General features: G+C 38.5%; 1 protein-coding gene across 4 annotated transcripts; it reads right to left on the bottom strand.

The window, feature by feature from the left end:
• Positions 1–1,867: 1,867 nt before the first annotated feature.
• lnpk (lunapark, ER junction formation factor) lies at positions 1,868–12,532 on the bottom strand. 4 transcript variants are annotated; one of them, XM_059359293.1, is made up of 16 exons: positions 12,378–12,532; positions 10,866–10,935; positions 10,089–10,130; positions 9,639–9,689; positions 9,419–9,555; positions 9,229–9,287; positions 8,964–9,004; positions 8,522–8,605; positions 8,362–8,413; positions 8,135–8,251; positions 7,745–7,852; positions 7,347–7,452; positions 6,654–6,724; positions 6,351–6,521; positions 5,084–5,173; positions 1,868–2,954 (listed from the first exon to the last, which is right to left on the bottom strand). In XM_059359293.1, the coding sequence occupies exons 2-16, from the start codon at positions 10,890–10,892 to the stop codon at positions 2,758–2,760; spliced, it is 1,353 nt and encodes a 450-aa protein (XP_059215276.1). In that variant the 5' UTR covers positions 10,893–10,935; positions 12,378–12,532; the 3' UTR covers positions 1,868–2,757. The 4 variants fall into 4 exon arrangements, 3 of the variants coding, with proteins under 3 accessions (XP_059215276.1, XP_059215277.1, XP_059215278.1); XM_059359294.1 differs by having other exon boundaries at positions 7,745–7,834; XR_009396318.1 differs by having other exon boundaries at positions 2,891–2,954; positions 3,159–5,173.
• Positions 12,533–12,581: the final 49 nt, after the last annotated feature.

Genomic DNA, 12,581 nt, shown 5'->3' with positions numbered 1-12,581 from the left:
GATTCTGTGTTTTATCCAGCTTTAATTGTGTCGTAACAATTAAAATAAACAAAAGGTGACATAGCAAAGGAAGATTGTTTTTAGCAGTATCACAGCTATATGTCGCTGCCTGTGTTGACAGAAAACAGTTGAGGACAACTTGATTTATTGCAGCTGTGATTCGTTATGACAAATGACCATCCACTTAGTTTGGTTTATTGTTTTAGTTTTTTTACATTTGCAGTCGTTTAGGTGTGAGAGTGATAAAGACATTATTCATGTATTTATTCATGTCTTTTTTTAATTGTGGCATTATGAGTGATGTCCTACAAACTATGTGTTTTTGGATAGCATGTGGCCACAAGCTCTGACTGAGCAATGTCCATTTTAAATCACAATCAGCAAGATTTTCTCACTCCTCACTTGTGGTATCTGGCCATTACAGCAAGTTTACCTTGTGCCAAAACTAAATTAATCTGTGGAGAGGACATGTTAAGAACTAAGACCAAAAAAACTATTGTCTTTCTTTGTTGTTGAAAAACTTTTATTAGGCGTGCCATGCGCCCACTTCATGACAACCGGCAATGGCAGAAAGGTAAATGGTAAAATTAGCAGACAAAGAAATTATGAATACAATGTTAACAGGTTTACACGAGTCGGTGCTTGAGACAACTTGTGTAGAAGTTTTTTTGAATATTATAAAGACAGCTTTGTATTTCGAAGTTTTACCAAATGCAGGAGGATAAAATCAAAATATTAAGCAGTGGTCAAAATATGTAGTCAGGCATATTTAAATTCATTACATGCACTCTCTTCCACATTCAAAAAAGGTTTATCCAAAAGTCATTTACAGATTTGAAAGGCTAGCTCAGACTAAAAGGTTGTTGCAAGGTTTTGTGGCAGTAAACAATTAAAAACACAGTATTAGATTGAAAACACATGAAAATATACACATTAAATTAAATTTAATGTATTGTCTGTGTACCCCACAAGAACATTGCCAACCTGTTACCACATCTTTACATATTTGCATAGACACTCACTATTTCCTATGGTTAAATTAGATTAAAAATAAATTGTGTTAACAAATGGTCTGTGCTAGTGCTGGCCAAATGAACCATGAACCTCCGTTACATTTATGTTGCTACTGTAGCTGGACACAGGGCAGATTACAATGTAAACTCATAAAAATATCAGTAGCAAGCAAGGCACACACTATGATGGCACCAAGTGTGCACATGTTTAAAGAAAACACTTAAAATGACTGGAAGCAAAAAAAGAAAGAAACTAAATATTTCAGAAAATACTACTGAACCCAAACCAGGCCTATCCTTTTAAATAGTTGTCAGTACCATAGCAATTAAAGAATACATCTCTAAAGGTTTTAAACCAAACAGTGCAGTAATACCTAAACAGATAAAAACAAAATATGGCTAAATAAATACAAACTCAGTGCAAATGAAGTCAGGAAATACAGATAAAACAGTACGTTTGGCAAATTACACTCCTATTGAGAACTATGATTGGCAATAAAAACCAGCAAGGGATATATTGGCAGTTTTAGCTCCAGTATATTAAATTCCTTCACCTTTCAAATGTTTAAAGTTTGTACAGAAACTTCTTCATTGTTTGTACTGCTCGTCAACACTAATGTTAGCTGAGGTTGAGAGGCCCCACCCCAAACAAAGATCTTTAAAATAAAAGACAACAACTCAATTTAATTGAAGTTGTTCAAATGTTAATTTAAATAAGACCTGATGAGTCCACGTTTCTTTGTAGAGCATGGATGGCATGGATACCGCAGCAGGGATATACTGAATTATTACAGATTTAAGATAGTCTGCAAAAAAGCATGCGCCTCGTCTTAAAACATACATTTTCGAGTTCAATTATTGCTGCACACATCGTTTTGTTTAACTGCAGCAATAAGTCGACATTTAACATTAGTGAGAATCATTTGTTGCTGACAGAAGTTGCACGTAACAAAGAGGACAAAGGCATTAATGGTTGACTACAGTCAATAAATAGACTTACAGTAGCTGCTTTCTCTGGTTATTTCACAGGTTTGTCTTCAGATGCCATGTTTGATTCAATGTCCGCTCACTATCCAACAAAATAAATAACGTGCATGTTTTATACTTAATTTTGCATCATAATAAACTGCAATATTAAGCTAAATATACGGAGACCATGCTGAGTGCGGTCATGGTGATTTAAGCATTTTTACCAGCATTTGTGAAACAGCAGTTCTATCTTAACTCATATTTTAATTAACAAATCATACAGCAGCCAGCTACTTCAACCAAAAAAGAACTTTATCATGTAAATAATAGAATACTGTCACCACATGGAGAGTGTTATCAGCAGGCAACTGCTATGTCCAAAAACAGCCTTAAGATTTAAACTACAATCATCAATCTGACACCTTCCCCATGAACCAGTCAAAGTGTTAAAGCCATGATATGTTGGCATCATTTTAGGCAATATAAGCGGACAATTTTACTAGGCGTATGATGAACATAATGCAGTTTGATCAGAAGAATGCACACCATCTACCGAGAATATTATCCATGATCTCATCTGTCTGCTTTGTTCAAGTACGACAGGTTTGATGTACTTTTTGTTTGCAAGGAAGAACAATATCATTAAGCTACTGTTGCTGACAAAGCTTGTCATCCTATATTGCTTTAAAATGCCACCTGTCTATCATGACTTACACCTTTTGCTTGGACCAAAGAAGCCGATGATGTCCCTGGTCTTCATCCGGACTCTCTGCAACTACGACGGCTGAGAGTCTGTCTCAGGGGGGGCGCTGTGACTCTGCTCTGATTCCAGCTCTCCCTCTTCCTGGACAACTCCTTCTTCATCCTCCTCTTCCTGCTGCTGGTGCTGCTCCTCCTGCTGCTGCGGCTGCTCCTGCTCCTCTGATTGGCTCTCGCTTTCTACTTTAGTGGCTCCTTCGTCTTCCTTCTCATCTGGAGAAAAGATATGCAAGTCAGACCTGTATATAAGCAGCAACTTAATAGACTGCAGGGGTGTAACGATACCTCGTGAGACATTTAATCGTTAATCCACGATACAAATATGCGACAATTCAAATCGGTAAAATTAAAAATGAAACGTTATTCTCTTTTTAGATGGCCTGCATGCTATCTACTTCTGAAAAGACTCACACTCACAATCAGCAACTATATCAAGGTGGAAAAACATGGCGGTGGTGGCGGCGGAGAAAAATTTGGAGCTTCGGCAGCACCACGCTACGCTGAGTCCGGAGGAATTATCTGCTCCAGCGGCTACGTCAAAGCTGAGTGTGCCACACCTATGTCTGATTGGAATCCAGACGGAAGACATAAAATTAAATAGATGATAAGATAACACAATAAATCTGTCCTTTGTGGATGTCCAAAGATCTCAGCTTCTGCCTGAAAATACAAAAATGCTGACATCCAGGAAAAAAAATGTATATTCCAAGGTAGGAAGGCAGGCCCAGCATTATTTTTTTAATGTATTATTTATGTATCTACCAGATTTGAGGTTGATAAAATCATCAATTCAGTTACACTTTTACAAAAGCTCTGAAATAAAAGATAAAAAAATGATTCTATAATCTGATTTTTTTTAAAAAAGATAAGACAAAGTACATTTTTGGCGAAGAAACAAAGGGACCCTTTTCATAATTTTTTCATAATTCAACTAACTTTATCGAGCCGAGTGTATCGTTACATCCCTAATAGACAGAATAGGAAAGGTTCATAAAGATAATATGAACAGTTCGCAGTGCAACAAAAGATTGGTTGTTGGGAGTTAAAAAATCAGTGGTAAATCAAAGAAAATTAGCAGCATTCCCTTTGTTAGGGTTAACATAAGTTAAACAAGAATTGGGAGAAACAATCAAGAGGTCTTACTAACATTCTTTAAAAACTCCCTCCTCCCATCTAACATACAAGTATAAAACCGTTCTGTTCAACTCACACATAATCCCCATCATCACCAAAATCAAAACCAAAGGCCCTGCTGTTACAGATAGACATGTTAAGATGATTGTTAATGTAAATGAAATAATCATCAATCGAGAATATGGCAGAAGGAAGATTTAGCTCTGTTTGGACAGGATTAATATTCATAAGAAGATAAGTAACACACTAGTTGCTCTGGTCTTCAGTCACTAGAGTCATAGCTGCAGACCACACTGCGCAATTAGACTACAGAATATTCTGTATACACAAATTACCTGCTGAACTGGAAATAACTGGAAGCTAACGTCTGAATGTGTTAAAACTCAGATCCGTACTGTATCTGAACAGATGGAACTTAAATTAGGGGATGAACTACACATCTACAAAAAACTAAATGTTAGGCACTAATTAAAATTCGGATTAGGTAAAAATGTGCTGAGGGCAAGATTTAAACCACTAATCAGAGCTGTTGCATTAAAATCTCCCAAGCTCCCCTAAGCTCCACTACAGAAATACTTCTAGTCTGAGTAGGGGTTAAATGATCAGACACAAAATCGCTTTATGCACAAAATATTTGACATGCTTGGTTTTTACATGATACCATCTGACTAGGCACATACTCTGATCTGTTTTTGAGATAAAGTGAGCATAGATGACACAATTTAAGAACATTTTAGATGATTAATACATTGATTTCTGTTGATTGGAGAGGAAATTAGTCATTTAAGAAATTTGCCCAAATATTTTGTACATTTTGCATTCGTTGAAGACCAGATCTGGGTCAAACAATTGCATTTTTTTTTTCATTTCAGGCTTTATTTAGCCTTTCTTAAGCACATATTTAATCTATCAAGTCAATTCAGACAGTACTAGATCAGGTGTTTCTGTGATATTTAGAGCATTACAACAGGAGTTTTATTCCCCTGAATAGAATGTATTTGTAAACACTGTTTGACCCAGGTCTGGTGAAATCATACAGTAACTGCTTAAACCCATTGTTGCTTAATGTTATTCGAAGTAGCAAATTGGGCTAGGCATTTGGCTGCGTTCTACAATGTTATTGATTCTAAAGCGAAGAAAATTGATCCATTCTGGGACGATCAGTTTAAATTAAGCCAGATCAGACAGTGCAGGGAGAGGAGGGGAACCTGGACTCTGCAGAGGTCGGTTCTGTGGGTTCTTTGGACTCTGCTGGATCCTGAAACTGTGGACCAAATTCGATGGAGCTGGAGCCTTGGCTAGAGGCAAAATCACACTGTTAAACCCAATGGTCCCTTTAACGTAAGACTTTTAGTGTGCTCACAGATCTAACAAAGGCAATGTGCTGGGGAACGTCTATTTTGTTCCATGTTTAAGTTATACTGTTCTGCTTGCCTGATTGCTACCCCTCGAATACAATCAATTTGTAAAATTACACTAACTGGCATTTGGGTTAAACATACAGTAGTTGCTCAGAATAGAGCAATTACATTTTTCTGGTTACAAGCTGGATTGTGTTGCACCACCATGACAAAAAACAAGAAGTTTTCCTGCACCTAGGGCTGTGACTATATGGATTTTATGGATCTGAACTGCATCTACCAATCATAGTGTTTTGTTGTGTGTGAAAGCTATAATTTCAAACACATTGTGCAATGAAATAACAGGAGATTGAGCCAAATTGGGGTGATGACTATAATTGCCACAGGTGACAACAGTGTTGCAGTGATGCGATTATCTTCACAGCCCTATCTGCACCTTCAGAGATCCATGTCAGGATTACATTTTGCAACTGATTTCATCCAGTAAAAATTCTTAATAAAGATACTGAGAGAGCATCTAATGCCAGTTGGATTACTGAATGCTTAAATTATAACTTGAGACCATGGTAATATATGACAGTGGTGGTGTCTCACCCTGGCTGACTCCTTGCTCACTAACAGCTACAAAAGGGTAAAAGCTGACATCATTAGCGTTGGGAAAAGAATCAAACACAAACTAATAAAAAAAGTCAACTGAAGCATTGTTCTTAGAAGCATTTAACACAGGCGGTTAGGACATGAAGTAAGTAACATTATTATGCAAAAAACAATGCTAGTATGACAGTGTCCGTGTGTGTGAAGATGTCTCTCAGAGGTTGCACTATGTCCAATTTTCTCAATTCCATTCCTGTCACAGATTCAGACCTAATTGATATTTTGTCTGATCTCAGATGTTTATTCAGTCAAAACATGTCTGACTGCACTTCCACTGTGTATGAATCAGGACAGCTAATGGTCATCTACAGTTTTAGCATTGGTCCTAATTGGGACTTGCTACTTCAGCAATACTCTCATCATAAACACAAACCCTTTTCACAGTTTTCTCAATTTAGACCCGAGGAGACCTTGTCTTGCTTCGTCTGCTGCTTGCCTATGAATATGTGTTTTTCAGTACCTCCAGAGGGGGGTGCACTCTCCTCTGTGTCTGTCCCAGAACGCTGCTTTGGTCCAGGGGAACGTGATTCTGCTCGCAGCCTCCTCTCGTAGCTGAACTCTGGAAGCCTGGGAGCCTGAGGGCGTGTCTTCCGTGCCGGATTCAGGAAGTAGCAGTATGCACAACGGAACGCTGAATGAGTTAGAGAAGGAAAGAGGGAGGGAGAAGACAAGAAAGACACTTAGAAGAGGTGATTATAGAATTGTATAAACTATGGCAAGGCCCAAGAAATAAAATTGTGCAGTAGTGTGTTTCTATTCTTACCTAGATATTCATACTCTTCTTTCAGAGCCATGCCGTTATGAGAAAAACACTGTTGGCAGATCAACGCGTATCTATAGCATGGAAGGAGGGACAGAGGGAGGAGCACATTTCAGGTGTAACTTGTGAAAAGTTAAATTAATCTGCCTTGTCTACTTGAGTCAGTAACTATCTGTTTCACAGAGGACTTTTGATAATCCCAGGAGACATGTACCCCAGAGCATGTACTTAAACATAAAGACCATCAGATGCCGATATTGAACAAACTAGGGATATGTTTGTGATCAAGGCCTCCAGCCAAGTCTTGTAGGCAGGAAAAGTTGAAAGTAGCAGATAAAGACATGCAAATGTACACCATCTAGAGAAAATATCATAAAATGCTTGAACAATTCAAACAACTCCTACTTTATTTTTATCATCACCGTTTCTGTTACAGCTTTACTTACTCTGCCAGTAGGAGGCAACAAAAAATGTGTCGTCATCTTCAGTGTTAAACTAATTCTGCTATAACTTCCTTATTATATGTACTTCCATAACCTATAAGCAGTGCAGGTTGGTATGGGTCAAGGTGGTGTGGAAATGACTGGACACCAATCCTTTGTGGGGAATTTACACTGCTAAATGGTATTGTGACTTTGGGAGTTCATTACAAACCATTTCCACAAGGGATGTCACATCTAACAAAAGGATCTTTACCTGTTCTGTGGTCCATCCCCTACCAGGTACTCAATGACTCGGTCCATGGCTCCTCTGTCTTTGGGCAGAATGGGTCTTGCTAATGGAGGACCTGGTGGATGCATCCCTTAAAAATAATCCACACAGATAGAAATGAATACACAAAATAGTGCAGTGCTCTTTTTAAATGGTGAAAAATTACAGTGCATTTCATATAGATTCAGAGATATACATTTGAATAAACAGATTTTTGCTGTGTCAGCCTCAATACAATGTGCAGAGGGGGTGCCTATAATGAAGTACTTGGGTTTTACAAAATCCAAACTTAGATTGCAGAAGCCAGGTGCAGCAGAGGATTTTTTTTTCACGCCCACACAGAAGCATTTATGCAAGATGCATTTAAATGCTTTGCCACCTACCTACTCCTGGTATAGGGGAGCAGGGGGTCCTGGGTATTGCCCCCTGGAGTACAGAGGCAGACAGAGATCTCTCCGGCGGTCCTCCTGGAGCTGAGAGAGGGACAGGTTCTGTAGGGAGAGCAACATGGGATAAAGACACATACAGATGTCTAACATAACTAAGTCAAGGGCAACTGGGCTTGCCATTCATTCCAGTTGCCTTTGACTTAGTGCTTCGCCCGTGACCTGGATACCAGACACTTGACTTGTAATGTTCCTCGGTGAAAGACAGCAACTGACAAGCTCTCACTGTCAACTCATGGTGTAGTTTGGGCCCAACATCAAACTTGATGCACTTACAAACGGAGATGCTTCTTCATACAAGTTAGGTATCTCTGTATGCCCCCTTACCCACAGGTGTGCCCCCTGGTCCCAAAGGGGGCCGTGCTCCAGGTGGGGGAGTCATGGCCATTGGCCCCGGGGTGCCCATCGGCATGGGTCTCATTGCCACCCCTCTCTGTCGTATCTCTGCATAGAGGAGAGAATTAAACAGGGACTTTGGTCTTTTGCAGATGCAAGAATTTGAATCAAACACCACTCAACTTTAAATGTCTGCTGTGTATTGATGTGTGTTGTACCTTGTCCTGGCCTGGGAGTCATCTGTGGACGCACTGGAGTGGACTCAAGCTCCTACATCATAACAGTAAACACAATTAACAAAAGTCAACAACATGAGGATACAATTACAGATAAAACTAAACAAACACAGATCAATTAAAAAAAACCCCGCCAACTTACAACTTTCTTCTTAGCTTCAGGATCAAAGCGTTCCAGGATGATTTTGGCGTTTTTATACGTCTCCGTTTCCATCACTTCTTCCAGCTGGGAACACAAACAAGGGAAACTTTTTTTAACATGCAAACTGAATTGCGGAGTCCAAAATTATTAATCCTTAAAGTAGCATAAGCTAAAAGTTGAGGAGGGACACTACATATAAAATATATATTTTTTTAATGACTTGAAGTAGGAGGACGCTGCAATTCTTGACCAGCAATTCTTGTTTGACCAGTTTTTATCAAGAAATACTACTCTGTATATTGGGTAACAAAAGACAAAATGTTGCATTTCGACATTCTCAAGAAGACAACAGTCACACTCCTCTCTTTCAACAAGTCAATAAAGAGTCCGTAAAACCCCAACATGAATGACATGTGAACTGTTAGGAACTGGACACACTTACAATCTTTTTTTTGGAAGCTTTTAAATCTTCCAGTTTGTCATCTAAAAAAGAAGCAGAAATAGATTAAATCAGGTAATTTTATCTTTAATCAGTTACATTTCAAGAATATACTACTGTTTGTCAAAAATATTTGTAAACAGTGCATACTTATATTTCAAAGCTAATGAGTTTGGATTTTTACAATAAGGTCAAGTTATATTTGTTTGTTAAAGTGTCATTTGGTATGTCCTAAAATAAACAGAAGGGGGACTGATGGACAACTTACTGTTTCTCTCAGTGCGTTTGGAAAAGAGAAAGATCAACAACTTCCTGATGAACCACACCCTGATGACGTGGAAGAAAAAAAGAAGCGAGAAGAGAAATTTAGTTGTCATATCAGGTGCTTTGAACCAGTCTGTACTTGTACTTGTACTACAGATGGTTGAAGGATACTGCAAAACAACATGAACACTCACAGCACAGGGTATATGAAGAAAGGCAGAGCCATGGCCAGTCTGTACAACCATTGTTCAGGTAGGTAGAGATAGTACACAATCAGACAGGTCATCAGGTATAGGACTGATGAGTAGAGAAGCAACCGGCCGACCCATAGCTGCAGACAGAAACACATAATCACACGGATGAGAACAGGAAAACTCAAATTTGAGAATATCTAGGATGTTTTGCAGACTCTACCTTTTGCAGACGTTGGTTTTTGGCTCTGAACTCCTCCAGCTCTTTAATCTCCTACAAGGGAAACATTGGAGGTTAAAGGTTATTTAAACAGTGCAAAACTCTCAAATAATCAAATATTAAGTTTAGAGTTAATCAATTGTGAGTGTGCAGGGAAATCCATTTCCTTAAACTTTAAATAATGCAGTGGGTTCTCGGATTTCATTAGGAATACTCAAAGATCAGTTCTCATGAAGCAGGATTGAAGACATTAGCTGGAAAAATGTGTTATGTAAAGTTGATTGTACTGTACATCTTCATTATGAAAAAGTAAATTGCAAACTGGGCACGCAGGTTTCATTTGACTGCATTCATACTCACATTGAGAGAAACGGAGTGACTAGGAAAGACACATTGTCTGTGCCATTAGCATTGTATGAATGCATAAAATTAGGTACAGTATTTAGTCATTACCTTGTCAATGCTCTCCAGCTGCTCAACTGTGGTTTGCTTTGTCTGGATAAAAGACAAAAATAAGAAAAATCAGACAAATCAAAAGTGGGCTTCCCAGCAGATATAAAACTGATCAATCTGGTGGTAAACTACTGTATAAATCCTGTTTCTGCAAACACACACTTACGTGTGACTTATCAAGAGTTTCTGGTTCACTGAAATATCTTGGTTGAGTGTAAATAAAAGCAAATGTGATTTCACATTTCTCTGCACACGTGTATCCCTGTTTACACTTCCCCCCTCTCTTTCTAAAAGGGAAAGCCAGGGGTTGCTTTCCATTGCTCGCTCTCTCTTGCCGTCTCCCTCCCTTTCCCTTTGACTCCTCTAGTATGTCTAAAAATAGTTCACAAATCTCATCTAGCTCGGGTGCAGGGTTCACTGTGTCGACAGCTAACACACCCAAATTATCTCAAGTACTGTCATCATATAAGTGGAAGGCACAAAAAAACTTTTTTTAGTTTTTAGAAATTGTTTTCTGACTCACTGATCAAGGATTGTGAAGTCAAAAAACAGAAATATGTAAATATATACAGCACCTCTTTTCAGGGGTACTTTGTGTCACTTTAATCAAAATGCAACTTTTTAGGGAAGTTTGATATGTCTGATAACTGCTACAAACAAACAAACAATAAATAAGACCAAAATATTAAAATGTCACTATTTTAAGAACTGGTCAGGGCAGAGGGTCAGTCTTATTGATTTCCGAGATATTTTCTGACTTTTCTTCCATCCACTTACCTTCCATCGTGATATCAGGGCCCCCATATCTGTAAATAACAGGAGTCGCCTCTTTGATTTCTTTGGCTCACTGTGAAACAGAAAGTCTCTGTTAGGACATAATCCTGGCTGTAAATAACACCAGTTATGCTGCTGATGTTAAACACTGCATTTAAGCCGTGTTATGACTTTCACAAACTTACATCATCACGGGATAAAGCAAGCTGCCTATAAAAAATCTGGACACAATGGTTTCCACTGTTGTTGCAGATTTACTAAAGGCAACTTTGCTCATGGCGCCTTATATAACTTAAATACTTAAAGACGTAGGGACAGTTCATATTGAATAACATACTATGTCATACTTCTACATGGCCAATATGAATTATGTCATCCCGGAGTGATTAACCTTTTAGCTAGATATGACTTATCAGAACATGACTCAGTCTTTTTTACACATGATTGAATCCACATGTGGCTGCTGTTATGAAATCATAAACATCATTCCAGCAGAATATAAAAAAAGGAAACCAGCAATAAACATGCAGTGTACTATTGTAATCTTTCTAAACTATATAAGATGGTAAAAGGCGTTGGGTTAGCTATAGCCCCAGGGTGGTCACTAGACACAACTAAATGCTTGAAATGTTAATGTTAACTGGCCTGAGCTCACATTTCGTCACACTGTTAAAATAGTCGCACAAGTAATTTTTTGTCAAAATTGGGTTTTTTTGCCTAAATCATCTCCTCTTGACGCCGGTCACCTATGGAAAAATCGCCTACATCCTCAGTTGATCGGATCATGTGATTTTACCCCTTTAAGATCATCACTTCTTTGACAATTTGCCACATTCATAGGCATCAGATAAGAACCCAGCAAACAAGAGCTAGAGGGAAATTGTTTAGTTGTCAGTTTAGTTTATCAGTGTTTTATTGTTGACACTAATATTGGTAACACTTTACTCTAAGGTGTCTACATAAGAGTGACATGAGCGTGTCATAAACATGACATGGGATGTGTCATGAACATTAATGACACTTTGAAGTAACATTAATGCTCATGATACTTGTCATGTCATGTTTCTGACAGGCTTCAGAACTTGAAAAAATTAGTTAGGCGATTATTTTAACAGGGTGACGATTTCAAACGTCCAGCTCTTTGTAGACAAGAAGTTGTTTGGTGGTTTCCTTCCATATGAGACAAATAAATACTACCTTATCAGTTAAATTCACGTTTCCAGCTAATGAGATAATGGCTAACGTTAGCTACTCCACCAAACTCCGCTGCAACGCTTTGTAACCATCACTGTAGCAGACAGAGAGGCCGGTAGGTTAACTTTATAAAAAACCTTTAGTGAAGTGAAAGCTAGACAAAAATAAACCCAAACTAAGCGTTAACTTAGCATGTGTTAACTGCTGCACCTTAGCTAGTTGCTGCAATAACAACAATGACAGACTAGCCCCGACACAAGCAACACCTTGTCTTTAAGGTTGTTCATCTTCAATAATCCTTTAATTTAAATAAGTACTTACATCAGGAAGCGTTAAAAAGTTTCTATTCAACGCTCATTTGGTTAAGTTAGCGTAGAAACTAGCAAACAGCAGACTTTCGCTGCTTTTACCTCAACTGACATTTCAACTGCCGAGCGTGAGTTGGCGCGGCGTAGAGACGTAACTGACGTAAGCTACGGATGACGGCATCCGGGAACAGAGGTTGATTTGTTTCCCAAAGTGCTT

Source organism: Centropristis striata, chromosome 20 (genome assembly GCF_030273125.1).
Source record: "Centropristis striata isolate RG_2023a ecotype Rhode Island chromosome 20, C.striata_1.0, whole genome shotgun sequence".
NCBI lineage: Eukaryota > Metazoa > Chordata > Actinopteri > Perciformes > Serranidae > Centropristis > Centropristis striata.
Note: the sequence above shows the minus strand (reverse complement) of the source record. Positions and strands in the feature narration are given on the sequence as shown.

Coding starts and splice junctions, on each gene's coding strand:
- lnpk (XM_059359293.1), bottom strand. CDS start 10,892: ATGGGGGCCCTGATATCACGATGGAAG. Junction 7,453..7,744: donor CTCCCCTATACCAGGAGTAG/GTAGGTGGCAAA, acceptor ATTATTTTTAAG/GGATGCATCCACCAGGTCCT. Junction 6,522..6,653: donor AGAAGAGTATGAATATCTAG/GTAAGAATAGAA, acceptor TAACTCATTCAG/CGTTCCGTTGTGCATACTGC.